General features: G+C 36.6%; 1 protein-coding gene across 1 annotated transcript in view; it reads right to left on the minus strand.

Moving 5' to 3' along the window:
* The window catches only part of LRP1B (low density lipoprotein receptor-related protein 1B), a 2414068-nt gene that overhangs the window by 1640250 nt on the left and 756381 nt on the right, over positions 1-17437 (minus strand). The window contains exon 6 of the mRNA XM_006880809.1: positions 654-911. Within this exon, the coding sequence (XP_006880871.1) occupies positions 654-911 (258 nt within the window). The remainder of the gene's footprint in view (positions 1-653; positions 912-17437) is intronic.

Genomic DNA, 17437 nt, shown 5'->3' on the forward strand with positions numbered 1-17437 from the left:
TATATATAATTTCCATAAACTATAAAGCAAATGGATGTATGTTGACATTCTCATGTCTAGTTTGGTGAAGCATAAATAAATTTATAAACTTTTATATGGGTAAAAGAAAGAAAAAGGAGAGAAAATTATTTCGTTAATATTAAGGTGTAGGAAAAGGACAGCAGTTGTTACTTTTCGGATTTCCAGTATGAGAAATCAAAACAAATTCACACACTGAATGTCACTTTTTGGACAGTATGTATGACAGCCACAATATGACATCTAGGAAAGAGTAAATCACTGCCGGGCAGTTGCTTCCCCTTAGTAAAAGCTAACCGTTCTCTGGGTATAATAAACACTACACGAGCCTCTAATTATTGACTCTCTTTTAAAAAAAATGCCACATGTTCAACTATTATTCAGTGAAAAATCACAATTCGAACTAGGTGACAAAGTAGTAAGCAGTAAAGAGAGAAAACATTAACTCTGTAATTATGACTTCCTGACTAGAAAAGTTGCATGTTTGGGCATATGCAAAAATTGAAGTGAGTACATTTATTTATGTGTGTTCATATTTAAAAAATGTAGCTATGTTTGAAATTACTGAAAAGCAGCCTATGGGTATGTAAAAAAATCTGTAATTGGTGATATGCAGTATGAATTGAAACACTCACTCTGAAAGGACTGCAGAATATTGATTGCCCATTCATTCGTTAGTCTTCCTGTTTTTGTGATTTGGATACATTTGAGCTGATTTGAAGACTCTCTTGATTCAATCCAGCAAATCATATCTTCATTGTAAATAAAATCCAGGGTATGAATTTCATTTCCATTGATGGAGCTCAAGGTTGCCATTTTACTTCCATTAAGGTAGAAAACCTCAATGATTTCCAAATTTGCAACCAGTAGCATAGGTGGTCTATCTGTAGGTTCTGAAATAAAAGAGAAAGAGAAGTGAATTATATACTAGTGAGTACAATTTTTTAAAAAAAATTTAAGTTTTCTATTAAAAACTATTCTTGGTGGTTTTTTTGTTATTTGTATCATTTATAATATCTCACAAGAACAAAAAATATATCCAACCTTCATTTATCCACTACTCACATTTTACATTTCTGTCAACAGTAAAAAAATCTATTATGTGACAATGTTGCAAGTTGATTTTGATTTTCTTTCAGTGTCCAGCTCTTGGTCTGCAGAGCCCCTTAGACCTGCTCATTAGACTTGTAGCTGAAGCAGCCAGTTCCCCAGAAGGTCACTTGCTGGACCCATTGCCAACGTGGAACAATCGTCAGAGCTCTTTGTGAAAAAGACGCAACTGAAATGGATTTTGAGGGAGTTTATCCAAGAAGATTCCCAGAGTGCTGCTGTGTCCTTTTAAGTGACCTGAAGAGGCTAAGTACTGTATCATGCAATGTATTGGTGGTAATTTAGTGGTTCGGAGCAGAATGAATAGTGGGTCACTTCACTTCCATATTATATTCTGCTGCGCTCTTCTTCCAAATAGCTGTTAACGTCCAGGGTTTGGCTCTAGATTCTAATTCCTAACAGTGGAGCAGCAAATCACTCATTTTCCAGTGGTCCTCCTGGATATTTGGAATGGGAGCAGGAGGTCAAGATTGTTAAAGGGGTGACTATGGAGGGCCATGGGGGCAGCTACCTTCACTGGTTATTTTAACCCCCAGCTGCATTGAATGACTGAAAACTTAGAGGCTTGGGTTCTGAAGTTCTGCCATGGGGCTCAGATTCACACAAGTCTCAGACCTTACGGCAGTCTTGGTGTCCACAGAGAAATGGTGCCAGGACAGTAGTAGTTCTAAGATACAGACTGGAGGCCACCTTGGGTCCTCCTCTTTGCCTCTGCTAATTTTGCCTAATAATATGGTTTTTGGAATCTAATCTAAGAGTGAGAAATGGGCATACTTTCTTATAACCCACATTTGTGATTCACTCTATTTCATTTTACTTCTCTGAGGAAAATACATTGCATTAAGTAATTGTATTCTTTATTTCTTTGGGCATAATGTGTTGTCTAAAGGTGACAACAAAGCTATTTACTTTCATTTTTGGTAAATAAAGGAAGTGCTGTGAGTTGTTTTACTAGCAATGATGATAGCTATCTACAGATCTCTACGAGCAATTTTACAAACTTCCTGTATGAGCAAGTGTGTCATTTCTGTGAGGTGAATGTAGGGGATTAGAAAGTGTCCTGGAGCAGAACCTGTAAAAGTTATAAACCCAAGTACATTTCTGTAAAGTAAAAACTAATTCACAGTTGACCCTTCAGTGATTTTCAGTCGCTAAAAATCATAGAGGAGGAGATTTCTCATCTTTCTCCTTCACGACTACTGGTGTATTCTCACTGTGGCCTTTAAATTAGCAGTACATCACCCTAGAATCCACACCACCTGAGTTCTCTTGCAAAGTTCAAGATGTTCTTAGATGCCATGAAGATGATCATGCCTTTTAGCAACCCTATGAACAGATCTGAGTCCTGCCCTATGCTGTGCTGTTCTTACCATCTCTGATATGCTGGAGACCATTGTTACAGTCACTATTTCAATCCATCTTTTTCTTACAAAGAGTAACCTTTAGACCTTGGCATCATTGGCTCCTAGACCTATCATATTGTTGTTGTTGTTGATTGCCTTCCAGTTGAGCATGGCTCATAGCGACCCCATGAACAAAAGGCCTGAAGCCCCTCTACAATAATCAACTTTTATCTAAGTTCATAGAGTTTCTGGAGGCATGTTATTTAGGAAGTGGCTGTGCACACAATAATACATTTCCTTAGTGATTAGATTATGATTACTGAGCCACTTTTTGTCTATATTACAATAACAATGAAAGAGCTTCCCTACAGTAAGGAAAATAGAGTGCTAGCTGTAAAAGAACTCTATTCAATGACATTTTTTGAACAATACATTTTTGCTGATGTTAAAATGAATATATGGTATTTTTATGAATATATGCTAATTTCTCAGCTTTGCAATAACACACGTAAAGGTAACATTAAATTGTATATAAAAGTTCTGAAAGAATTTACTAAGACTATTCATATTCAAAGTGACTTTGAGATAAATAGGAAAAAGGTATAATTGAATGAATTTGTAAGTGTTTTATACCCTATATCCCACACTTCCAAGAGCCATGGTGGCCTAGTGAGTGAGAGGGGAGCTGCCAATGCAAAGGTAGGGGGATTGGATCCACCAGCTGCTCTGCAGGAGAAAAATGTGTTATCTACTTACGTGCAGTTTACAGCTTCTGAAAACCCAACTGGTGGGTCAGGTATGATTCAGTTCTAAATTGATGGCATAAAACAAAAACAAGAAGAGTACTGAATATACCATGGACTGCTAAAAAATGAACAGGCTCATCCTGGAGAGGGTTAAACCAGGCTGCTCCTTGGAGGCAAGGATTCTGGGGCTTCGTCTGACATACTTTGGACATGTTGCAAGGTGGGACCAGTCCTTGGAGAAAGACATCATGTTTGGGAGGGTGGAGGGACAGCTCAGGAGGGGAAGATTCCCTATGAGGTGGATTGATTCAGTGACTGGAGTAATCAGGGTGGATGTGTTGGAGACAATGCGATTGGCACAGGACAAAGCAGGTTTTAGGGCTATTGTACACAGGGTTGCTATGAGTCACAAGCGACTCAACAGCACATAACAACAACAACAACAACAAAATAACAAAAGCAACATTGCCAATACTTCAGTAAATTTCTTTAATAGTGACTTTAATATATCATGAACCTTTCATCACTTCTTACTAACTGTCTTAGCTACTATTCTGCTTCAAACTGCCTTACCTACTCATTTAACTTACTCCAGTAGTTTCTTTACAGGTTCATATGCTTCCAATTTGACATCTTCCCTTTTAATCTAACCGGACACAGTAGTCAGATATATACCATTTAACTGTTAAGACAAAACAGGACAATGTTTTGCTCAATCTTTCAAAGGACTCCTATCTCACTCAGCATTATGGCTAAGGTCTTTGTAATGACTTGAAAGATCCACTTGGTCTCCATTTTCATTGACTCTTTGTCCTCATTGTCCTCACCTAACTGCTGTCAGTTTTGTTTCTCTCACTGGAGACATGCTGTCCTTTTTTACCTTTCCTGGAATAACCAAGTAACTTGTCACCTGTAAGGCTCTCCTCTTTCTTGAATAATCACCTCCAAAATAATAGAGCAGCTGACCAGCTCACCTTCAGGTCTTAACCAAACATTCTGGTGAGAACTTTTCTTGCTTTACCTTCTAAAACTGATAATATCATACTTTTCTTTTAAGTACTTTCGTCAAGTATATCACATATTTTTTTTTTCTTATTTAACTACCTATCTATCTATCTCCACTGCTCAATCTATCGATCATTGCTGTTGAGTCAGAACTGACTCACAGCTCCATTGGATTGCTTAAGTTGTAAAGTACATGAAAGGGCATTGCTCATCTTTCTCCTTAGAGGACTCTGAGCCTTTCAGTTAACAGTGCAATTTCCTAAGATCTAGAGCTCCTAGAAAAAAAATGAAGGCATCTAGTGACATATTAATACAAATTCACCTAATAAAAGCCATAGATCTTACACATAACAGAGTTTTTCAGAGACCCTCATGAAATAGTAAAAATTAATTGTTTTCCCTAACCCTTTGAAAGGGTAATAAGTAATTTGATTTTCTTAACATCATGCTGGGAAAGGTAGTTGGTCAGTAAAAAAGAGAAAGATTTTCAACAAGATGGATCAATACAGTGATTATCACAACAACCTTGAGCAAGGATCTGTTGTTCATAATGTCATGATGAATCCTAGGGTGTTCTAGCCTAGTGGTAAAAAACTGTGTTGTAATACAAAAGGTATATGGTTCAAATCTACCATCTACTACATGGGAAAAGGATGGACAGTCTCTTCCCTTTTAATTTACTGCCTCTATAAATCCACTGGAGGGTCTGCTATGGCTCAGTTCCAATCCAATGGCACACAACAACTCATTGAAAACCAAATTACTTTTAATATTTCATGTTTTTAAAAGGGGGGATCCAAGCTGAACAAAAGTAATTTCTTGAGCTTTTGGAAAGTGCTATAGAGATGTGTAGTCCCTACTGCTTTGGGCTGTCAATTTGGGCAGTTTCAATCTACCACTGACTCCTCCAGAATTTTCTTCTGTTGAGATTTATAACCCGAGAAACTTATTGGAGGATTTGAGGGTTTGTTTGGTTTTTTTTTCATATTGTTTAACTTTTTGAAGGGGTTAAAAAGTAGAGAAAGATTGCTAACAGATAATTCCATAAATATCACTTGATTGCTCAGTAGAAGTGTAAATGTTGATCTTTGTAAAGGCAGTACAAATGGAAATGAATGTATTATGACATAATCACTCACCTACTCATTGTCATAGAGTCAGAACTGCCTCATTGTTCACTCCCCAGTGGGGTTTTAAAAGCTTTAAATTGCATGGGGGGACATTGACCATATTTCTCCTACAGAAGTGCTGGTAGATTAGAACTGCCAATGGAGTTTGAGATTTAGGGTATGCAGCACTGCTCCGTTAAGAACTGCACTGTCAGAGCTACCTGCACATAAGAACTATTAGGTGTAAATAAATTTTAAAGAAGTTAATTCTGGCGCGAGGGCTGGGAGGTTCTTGTGTTTTCCTCAGATAGAAGACCCGTCAAATAGCATAACACTGCATCTCATATTTAAATGAAAGACAATATATAAAAAGGGATGGTTAAATGTAATAATTAATGAATTAAATGAAGTTAATCGGTGGCTGTTAATGTTACCAAATATCGATGTAAAGTGTTATGAGAAGAACAATGTGGTAAGTTGTGGTGTTAGCTTAAATGTTGGTTTTTTAGCCACTACAGTTAACCCCCTCTGGTCTCCAACTACTGTAAATCCAGACATAAGGTCTTGAAAATTATCAACAGCTATGAGGTGGATTGATTCAGTGACTGGGTTAATTGGGATGGGAGTGTCAGAGACAGTGTGATTGGCACAGGACAGAGCAGAGTTTAGTTAGGGCTGTTGCACAAAGGGTCGCTATGAGTCGCAAGCGACTCGATGGCACATTAACAACAACAAACAACATGGGATAGAATATAACATCAACACAGAGAGATCAGCTGGCCCAATGGACAGAAAGAGATACTACCAAGCCAAAGGAGGGTGACTTTTAATCAGCGGCCCTCGGGGCTGTCTTTCATTGTTTTTGTTCAGACATTCCTCAAGGTCGTATAGCCCTGGTGTAAAAGTTGCCATACCACCATCACTTTTGGTTGCTGTGAGGCTGAACATCGTGACACTGATGTGTCAAATTTGTTAATGGTTGGCTACCCAATGTGGACAGAGAGTGGGGTGGAGCTCCCCAATTAAAACAAGCTTGGAAGGAGGAGTGGCATCCACTTCCATAAGAGCTTGCCTCAGGAAACCCTATGAACCTGGAGAGAGGATGAAAGGCACCCAAGCATTGAGGACTCTCCTTCATAGGGTCGCTATGAGTCGCCTGAGACTCAACGGCACTTAACAACAACAACAATATGGGATAGAATGCTTCTCATAATGGGCAGCAAGATTTGAGGCAGGCAAAACTTGTGGCAGTAAGACTTAAGGGAGAGTGGAGCAAGACCCTGGTGAGAGCAAGGCCCTGATAATGCAGAGACTGTGATGTTGCTGTGGAAAAAACTTTCTCAAGGAATAAACTGAAGAGCCCTGAAATAAAGGCTACAGTTAAAAGTTTTTGCTGTTCTTGCTGGAAGCTTGAAGGCGAAGTTGACTTATAACTGCTCTGAGGCAAACTTTGCTGGATGATCTAGATATGACTGCTGACCTGAAACCAGAGCCTGGACTAATTAAGGAACTGCACCTTGGGACTTGAGCTAACACCTAGACTTGTATTGTGAGATAGTCTTTGCCTCCCCCCCTTTCCAACTTACTTCCCAAAGAAGCCCCATTCTAAGTACCACAACTGTGAATCTGTGCATCAACAATGAATAAAAAAACCTCTGGCTGCTGCTGGGGCTCTACAGGCACCATGGGTCTGGGATATGGGCTCTTTACTTGCTTTCACCTCTGTGGCAGGGCAGTGATAGACTGTGCTATTATTTTTCTTTTGGCCTTTTCAGAGAGACATTCACAGCCCTGTGCCCCTATATCCCGGTTTTTGGTTTTTGGTTTTTGGCTTTTTTAAAAATTTTTTATTTTTTATTTTTTTTTCATTTAGCCATATGTAAAACTTTCACTCAAATAAAAATAATTTAAAAATTTTAATTTAATTTTCACTAAAATGCTTTCAATGAAAACATAATATTAATTCCTTTCTTGATGTCAACAAGCACATTGACATTTTCTGATTTGTGTTTTTGTTATGCATCAGTCAAGTGGCTACAATTCAGAGTAACTTTATGAACAATGGATCTGAAAATTAACCAAATGTGTGTCATCCTCATGATATGAGCCATGCTTGAGGCCATTGTTAGAGTCACTGTGTCAATCTAATTTGAGGGTCTTTTTCTGACTTTCCACCTTGATCAGCATGATTTTTTTCCAATGATTGGCCCCTCTTGACAACATACTCAAACCATATAAGATGAAATTTCATCAACCTTGCCTCAAAGAACTCTGATTGGACTTACTCCACGATAGACTGACTTTTTCATTTAGCAATACATGGGATATTCAGTACTATTCACTAACACCATAATTCAAACCAACTCTGAAGGCAAGGGGTTTGAGGCCACAAGCTGCTCCACAGGAGAAGGCTGGACAGTCTCCTCCTGTGTGATTAACTGCCTCGGAAAACCCACCAAAGTTTCAGCTATGGGTAGGTTCCGACTCTATGGTACACACCAACTTTGCGTAATAGAGCTGAGACATGCCCTGTTCTGTGTCATAGTCATGATTTAAGAAATACTTCAGCTATCACTGTCCATATGGTTGAGTGCCTCTTCTCTTTTGCTGACCTTCCAATTTTCCAAGCACAATGTTGTTCTCCAGGACTGTCTGAACAACATGCCTAAAATATGTGAGACACAGCTTTGCTACCCTTGTCTCCAAGGAGCATTCTGTCTATCCTCCCTCCAGGATTTTTTGACAGCCCATGTACTATTCAGTACTCTACAACATTCCATTTAAAGGAATTATCTTCTGTCATCTTTATTTGCTGTCCAGCTCTAATAAACAGCAAGTAATTGAAAAGACAATGGTCTGAATGAAGTGTACATTAGTTCTCAAACTGGTATCATTGTTCTTCATAATTTGTAGTGGTCCCTGACTACAGACTTCCCCAAGTAATTAGTCTTCTGATCTTCTAACTGATTGTACCAAGAGTGTTGATTGTGGATACAAGTAAAATGAAGTTTTTGGCAGTTTGACTCTTTAATCTATCATGATGTAGTCTATGGGTCAAATGGTAAAAATATTTACTTTCTTGATATTGAAATGTAAATTCATATTGAAGGCTGTAGTCTGATCTACAGCAAGCACTTCAAATTCTCCTCGTTTTCAGCAAACAAGGCTGTGTCATATATAAAATGCAGGTTGTTGATGACTCTTATTCCAATGCTAATGCAACAGTGTTTTTATAGGGTGCAACTTACCAAATTATTTGTTCAGTAACAGAGCAAGGAAACACTGCATGGTTCAAAATTGGGAAGGGCGTATGCCAGGGATGTCTCCATACCTTTTTCAACCTGTATGCAGAACAGATTATCCTGGAGGCTGGGATCTATGAGGAGAAATGTGAGGTCAATATTGGTGGAAGATCTACCAACAATCTGCATTATGAAGATGACACAACTTTGCTTGCTGAAACTGAGGAGGACCTGAAGCGATTGCTGCAGAAGATCAAGGACTGCAGCCTCCAATATGGATTGAAGCTCAATGTCAAGAAGACAGATTCTCACCACTGGACCAACTGGCAGCATCAGGATGGATGGTGAAGAGATTGAGATTGTTCACAGCTTTAGTTTGCTTGGCTCCACAGTCAACCCTCGGCACCAGTACCCAGGAAATTAAAAGACATATTGCCTTGGGAAAGTCTGCTGTTACGGACTTCTCCAAAATACTGAAGAGCAATGGTGTCTCTCTGGAGACGAAAGTGTGTCTGATACACACCATCATCTTTGCAATCACTTGTTATGCATCAGACAGATGGACAATGACTAAGAAGGATAGAAGGAGAATTGATGCCTTTGAGCTGTGGTGCTGGAGAAGAGTATTGAGGGTACCATGGACTGCTAGAAAAACAAACAGATTCATCCTGGAAAGGGTTAAACCAGGTGGCTCCTTGGAGGCAAGGATTCTGAGGCTCCGTCTAACATACTTTGGACATGTTGTGAGGAGAGACCGGTCCTTAGAGAGGGACATCATGTTTGGGAGGGTGGAGGGACAGCACAGGAGGGGAAGGCCCTCTATGAGGTGGATTGATTCAGTGACTGGGATAATTGGGATGGGAGTGTCAGAGACAGTGTGATTGGCACATGACAAAGCAGAGTTTAGGGTTGTACATAGGGTCGCTATGAGTTGCAAGTGACTCGACGGCACATAACAACAACAACATTATCCATAAGGTATCTTGATTGCATATTTTGGTCAATTGTGGACTACAAAATTTGTTAAAAATCTTTAATTTACTCCTCTTTGGATTTAACTATTGGTTTGTATAATTAAATAATAGTGTGTGTATATGGATAGTATCTGATCACTGGACCATTTTTTTCTCCACTGGAAAATTTTTGACAACTAGAAGTTGTTAAAAATGAGATGGAATGCATGAACATTGATGTTGTAGGCCTTAGTGAGGTGAGACGGACTGGTTTGGCCGCTTTCAATCAGATAATATCATGACATACTGTTCTGTGGATGAAAAGCAAAGGAAGGATGGTCTTGCATTCACAGATAAAAGACAATTTTAATTTCTGTCCTAAAGTGCATCATTGTGAATGAAAGGAGATTATCCATATGCATACAAAGAAGACCTAGTAATATAACTATTCTGAGAAATATCTTCTCCTAACAACATGCCAAAAGAATGTCAGATGAAGTTGCACCTTCATAGCCACCAAGGAGCACTCTGGGTACATTTTCTTCAAGACATATTTGTTTGTTCTTTTGGCAGGCCATATGATATTCAGTACTCTTCTTCAACACCAGAGTCCAAGGGCAGCAATTATTTGTCTGTTATCCTGATTCATGATCAAGCTCTCAGTTCATAGCAAGTCACTGAAAAAACCTGAACCAGTTGCACCTTATTCTTCCAAATTACATAATTGTTCCTTAACAGTTCACAAAGGTCCCTGACAGCATACTTTCCCAATGCAATACATCTCCTAATCTCCTGACTATTGGTACCAAGAGTGCTGACTCCAAGGACTTGGATTAGGGGCTCCTCAGCCTTTAAAGGGATGTTCTTGCTTTTAAGTACTTTGGACAGATCTTTGTTATCATATTTTTCCAATGTAATATGCCTTTCAATTTCTTAACTGTTGCTATCATGTTAATTTACTATGGATCAATAAAATGAAATAATTGGAAACTACAATCTTTTTCCCATCTGTCCTTATGTAGCCTTTTAATCCAGTAATAATCATTTTTGGTTTCTTGATTCTGAGAGGTGGCCCATATAGAAGGCTGACAAAATGGTGGGAAAATGAAGATAGTGCAGAACAATAAACTGTGAGGTAAGAAGAAAACACTACAAATGTAATGCTATAAAGAAGAGTAAATCTGGTTTGAAAAATATTGCATACAAACTTTGTCAGTAAACCAGTATGAAATTAAAAATATAAAAAGACTTTTTTTTTAGAAAGGAGAGTATGTCAACAATCAAGGAACAATTGTGTTTTAAGGATTAATAATTGGCTTTCTAAGCAAAATAAGGTCACTAATAACCTTGATAAGAGAGGCTTAAGTGAAATAGAAAGTGTATAAGACTGTTTTGATAGGAATTTAAGGAAAGGAAAGAAATGCAGAGAAAGATAGCACTACTCTGAGAGTTTTTCTATTAAGGAAACAAGTATGAGAGAGAGATGGGTTTTATCTTTACAATACGGTTTACACTAATGAGATCCAGGAGAAAGGAAGAAATCAATAATTCAAGGGGAAAAAAGAGGTAATTGTCAAGTCGTTGACTACTGAGAGAATATGGGATTGGTGCACAATTAGAGGAACTGACCTAAAATAGGACTCAAGTCAGATATTCTTCAACCAAATTTTTTTTTTTTAATTCAGTAAACTGCTGTTTGGTTTAAATATTTCAGCGACAATTCTGGTTTAAGGTTTAAAACTTTTCTAAAGGAGTTCTAGTAGCATAGTCTGTAGTGTAAGTCACTACAAACCTAAAGAACATTTCAATCCACCTGCAGCTCAGAGGGGAAAAGATGGGCATTTTATTCCTGTTAGGATTTACAGCCTCTGTACTCCAATGAGATTCTGTAAGTTGGAACTGACAGCAGTGAATTTTCAGAAAGGGCAGTAGATTTGAGAGTTCAGCCAGACTCAATGACTCCAGGGATTCTGAATTCCACTATAATTATAAATTTAGTTCCACATTTTGTTCTTGTTTAAATAGATTTTTTTTTAAATGGTTTTACAAGCTTGGAAGCAGGAGTAGCATCACTTCTGAAATAGCTTACCTCCGGAAACACTATGAACTTGTAGAAATGAAGAAAGTTATACAAGTGTTCAGGTCTTCTGTTCATAGGGTCAATACAAGTTGCATTTAACAACAATAACATTGTGGTTTAAATGAAAGGTTAGAAAACATGGTAGTTCTTAGTTTAACTATTCACTCACATTTTGTTTCATAACAGTAATTGCAATACCTGTACATTCTTCTTGTAATTATTTTCCACTTTTTAAAAATTTATATTGGTCTGAGTACAAAATTAATATACATTGTTTTTTATTCATATACATTGTGTTTTAACCTCTTTATCTTTCTAGTTTATACCTTTTAAGCTTTAGGACAAAAATTGCTCTTCTTACAACTGTTTTCCTTTGCCTCCCCGTTATTGTTGACAGAACTGTCTAACAGTTTACCCTTCCTTGAATTTTCAAAATTATAAATAATAAGGGAAGAGATTGACTGATAACTCTCAATGAATGGCTGGTGGTTTCAAACACCAGAGAGGTATGGCTTTGAGGTTAGCAAGATAGCTCCTTATGAAATAGGCCACAAAAATTATTCTTAGTGTTAGTAGCTCCCTTGTCCATTGACCTTGTAAGTCTATCTATTGTATGGTTGAAAGATGAATGATTCATAGAAAATAATAAAAGTAAAGGAACTTAGTTTGGTTCCAAATTCAAAGGGCAATAAAATGCCATAGATAGATTATTGCTTAGATTCCTTGATCAAAATGTTAGTAATAATAACTGGGCAACACCTAGTTCTTCTGTTTTCTTCTGGTATAGGAGACAGTTGTTTAGAGGCAACCACCCACACACATTCTATTTCCTCCTCTTAATTTAACTATCTTTATTACTCTGTTGCTGTAGGTGAATATAAATTAATTCATTATGCTTCGGTTGGGGGAGAAATTGCAGATTTTTAAGATTTCGTGCTCTGGGATGTCAAATAAAAGTTATTTTTTTATAATCAATAATAAGTTTTATTATTTCTATTTTTTAATAAACTGTTCATGAGAAATAATTGCAAGGATGAAAATATTACTGTTTCAGAATAAAACTGTTAGCTCTGCATGGACCTAGTGATGTAGTTGTTATTGTCGTGTAACATCCTCTCTTATGTAAGAAACCTGAAGGTAAAATGAGTGAACAACTCTTTTTAACACATTGATGTAAATGAAACTTCAATATTATAACTTGTAAAACTTTTTTTTAAATAAACTGTTATTTAAATTATTATTTTAATGAATATTTGCAGAGTTGTTACCTTTTCATTCCTTCATTGTTGCACATTTTACCCCCTCACTTTCCCTTCCCCCTCTCCCAGTTCACTTTTTTAACATTCATTCATTGTTGTACAATTACTTCCATCCTTGCCCCTCAAGTCCTCTTTGCAATGATATCTATAATAGATATCTATAATAGCAGTTATTAACAAGAATGTTCCATGAATCTGCGACCTTAAATCTCTAACTGAAGAAACCAAATACCATGAAGTGTTTGATTGTATATAAGCAGCCTCAGCATCTGCTATTTTGGTGGTTGTTTTCATTAGTCATATATATTTAGTTCTGGTTGCCTAGTGGATACGGAGTTTACATTGTCTATTCAAAAGCAAGTAGTTTAAATTCACCAGCTACTTTACACAAGAAAGATAGGCAATATCCTCCTATGCAGTTTACAGCTTCTGGAAACCTGTGTAAGGGTCAGCTATGAGTTACTTATAACCACACACAAATGAGTTACATGTTTATACACAGACAAAGACACACACATACACACACATTACACAATATTTGGCAATTCAACTTTGAGCATTACGTTATTTTAAATAACTATCAACATGAGATCAAACTGAAAATAGCAACCAAAGATACTCTATAGAAAACTTAGGGCACAGTTAAGCTATGTTACTAAAGAAAGGTCAATTCAGAAAAGGAACATGAGAATGGTTGCACACTTTGAATAATGTAATCAGTGACACTCTAGTACATGTATAAACTGCTGTACTTTCTCTTGTGTATGTTTTCAACTCCAAAACAAAATAAACAATTAAAACATAAATGAAGGAAAGTAAATTTTTTTCTAGAATCAAACAGATTGTAAGATTTAAGAAGTTGTTGTTGTTGTTGTTGTTGTTGTTGTTGTTGTTGATAGCTATTGAGTAAAGCACAACTTATAGTGACCCTAAGAACAAAAGACCTGAAGCCTTTCTATAACTATCATAATTTCTCAAACTTCATAGAGTTTCCAGAGGCATCTCGTACAGGAAGTCTATGCCACTATGCCACTCCTCCTTTCAAGTAAATCTTCTTTTGATTTTTTTAATTGAATAAAAGCAAGGATTTCAGTTACTTTCTCTGTGTCTAAAAGTTGGACAATTAATAAAGATGAGAGAAAAAGTATTGATGACTGTTGAGTTATGGTGTTGCAGAAGAGTATCAAATATCATATGGACTACCAAAAAAACCAAAAATTATGTCTTAGAGAAAGTGCAAATAGGGTACTCCTTTGAAGACAAGGAAGGTGAAATTTTGACTCTCCTTCTTTGGACATGTTTTCAGGAAAGGTCAGTCTTTGGAAAATGACATTATAATTGAAAGGTAAAGGGTAAGCATAGAAAAGGAAGACTCTCAAGAAAATGAACTGACAAAGTCACTGAAACAATGGACATAAGTATATCATAGATGATAAAGATAACACAGGACAGAGCAATGTCCAGATCAATTATTTATAGGGCTGTTATGAGTCCTAGTGAATTCAAAAGCACAAAACAACAACACTAACAACATTTAATGGAAATATAACCTCTATAATGAATAAAATTATAATCAAGTAAACAAAAATCCTCAAACTGCACTAATTAAAGCAGAGTCATGATAAATGGAGAAAAATGGAACTTATAATAATTTCATTTTACTTTTATCCATAATCAATACTTATTATTTTCCGTCAAGAAATCAAAAGACACGTTGCACTGGGATAATCTTCTATTAAGAATTTCTTCAAAATGTTAAAGAGCAAGAATGTCACTTTAAAGATTAAGGTGTGCCTGAACCAATCCACCACGATTTGATTACTTTCTATGTATCTAAGAGTTGAACAATGAATAAAGAAAGCCAAAGAAGAATTGATGCATTTTAATTGTGTTGTTGTGGAGTAATACAGAACATTGCATGAACTGCATGAAGAACAATTTGTCTTGCAATATATAGAGCCAGGGATCACCTCAAAGGCAAGGATTATGAAACTTTGTCTCGCATACTTTATGCTTGTTTATCAGAAGGGGACATTCCTTGGAGAAAGATATAATATTAAAAAGGTGAAGAGCCACAGATAGAGAAGGAGACTTTCAAAAGAGGGAGTGATTGATACAATTACTATAACAATGAGCTTGAGCACAGTGGAGATAATGAGGATTGTACAGAATAGAACAAATACCAGTATCCATTGAAATTTGAATCAAGGTCATCATTATAACAAGAAAGAAGTATGTAAAAATGAATGAGCTAAACTTTGAAAAAATTGGTAATTCACATGTTTTTACTTTTTTCTGATAGATTTTAAGAAGGTACAAATATAAATAGTTTGTCCTAAAGATAAATTTTTTACTTGGGTATTAAAAAGGAATATTGGTGTTAAATATTTAATGGTGATAATAAACAAAACTTCTAGATATGCTACAAGATATACTTTCTGTGACATGATGCTATATTACTCATAGAATGCTAAAAAAATAAGCTTTCAAATTATTTGGCTCTGATTCTCCTCATAAAGTGTAGAGATAGAGGCTCCGTAACTTTGGTGGTAAGAGGAAAAGTTCACAGACAATTAAAATATTTCATCTTTTCAATAATGAAATGGTTGAGGTACACTGCACATTGGCTTTGAGAATTATGTACAATATTGGTTATTTTGGTCAGAGAAACTATGATCTGCAAGGGGAAATCTTTAAAGGTTCTTATTACCCAAGATTCTTTCAGTTCTTGTGTATTGCAATTGTTACGGGGGATAACTTGGAGACTCTGGGATTCAGTTTCTTTGTCTTATATAAAGGATCAACATACACTCTTCTTGAGTTTTCAGCTTCCATTCATAAAATTTTAATAGTTATTTAATAATAATACCACCAATGTAGAGAGAGCTCTGTGGGCCTGGTGGATAAAAAGTTATTCTGCCAAGTCAAAGATGGGTGCTTTTAATATGCAGCCCTAAGGCCTGGTTTTAATTGGTTTTGGTGAAACATTCTTCTAAGTGGTATAGCACTTGTCTGTCCATTTGCTGTACAGAGGTAATCTGTGATTGCTGTGATGCTAAACACTGTGATACTGATGCATCAAATGTGACAATGGTTACCCATGGTGGACAGTGTTTGGTGGAGCTCCTCAATTAACACAAGCTTGGAAGCAGGAGTGGCATTCACTTCCAAAACAGCTTGCCTCCAGAAACTCTATGAATGTGGAGAAACAATGAAAGTTATACAATTGTTCAGGTCTTTCATTCACAAAGTCAATATGAGTCAACAACATATACATTTACCTTTTAATGTATGCATAAAATATAAATATACAAACGCATATACACATATACACATTGTCAAATGTGTAGAAAGTTGCTGCCAACACAAAAGCAGGGAGATCAAAACCACTAGCTGCTTCTCGAAATGAAGATGAGCAATCCCCCTCATGTTCCAGATTCTGAAAACCTCTTAGAGAGTCAGCTATGAGTATATTCCAACTTAAAAGAGATGTGTTTGAATATTGAAATATAAAGATAGATTCATGTGTAAAAAAACATAATTTCTACCAATTTAAATGTTTTAGTTTTGCTTTTTAAAATTTTATGTTGTTTGTAGGTGCCATTGCATCAACTGTGACTCTTAGAAATTCTATGAACAACAGAGTAGAACTTTGACCTATTCTTCACCATCATTACACTCTCTATCATGCTCAAGCCCATTGTTGGAGTCATGGTGTCAATACTTCTCATTGAAGGTCTTCCTCTCTTTCTCTGAACGTTTACCTTTCCATAAATGAAGTGGTTTTCCAAGGACTGCTCAATCCTGACAACATGACAAAAGAATGTGAGACAAATATTACCACCTTTGCCTTTAACAAGAACATAGCTGCACTTACTGCAAGACAGATTTATTTGTTCTTTGGGCAGCCTGTTTTATTTTCATCAATACTTTTCTCTAACACCATTGGTCAAAGACATTGATTTTTCTTCAGTCTTCCTTATTCATTGTCAAACTTAAAAATGCATAAGGAGCAACTGAAAACACAATGGCTTGGATCCAAAGCACCTTAGGCTTTAAAATAACAGCATTGTTCATCAGCACTTTGGAGAGGTCCTTGCCTGAAGATTTCCCTAATGCAACACATCTTTTGATTTCTTCACTGCTGTTGCCATGGGTATTATTTGTAGATCCAAGTAAAATCATTATCCATTTCAATCTTTTCTCCATCTGTCACGATTATTGGCCCAATGATGAAGATCTTAGTTTTATTTATATTGACATCTAATCCATACTGAAATCTGTGGCTTTGATCTTCTGTGATAAGTATTTAAGTGTTCTGTGTAAGCAAGTTTGTGTTGTCTGCTGAACATATTGTACTGGTGAGACTTCCTTTAGGCCCAATGTCAGGGTCTTCTTCATATAGTCCAGTTTCTTATATTATTTGTTCAGCACATAGGTCTAATAGGTATGGAGAAAAGATATAGCCCTTAAGTATTGTTGTTGTTGTTATGTGCCGTCGAGTCGCCTGTGACTCATAGCGACCCTATGTACAACAGCCCTAAACTCTGCTCTGTCCTGTGCCAATCGCAC

This window comes from Elephantulus edwardii, unplaced genomic scaffold (genome assembly GCF_000299155.1).
Source record: "Elephantulus edwardii isolate Elephantulus edwardi_28Jun2011 unplaced genomic scaffold, EleEdw1.0 scaffold00010, whole genome shotgun sequence".
Taxonomy (NCBI): domain Eukaryota; kingdom Metazoa; phylum Chordata; class Mammalia; order Macroscelidea; family Macroscelididae; genus Elephantulus; species Elephantulus edwardii.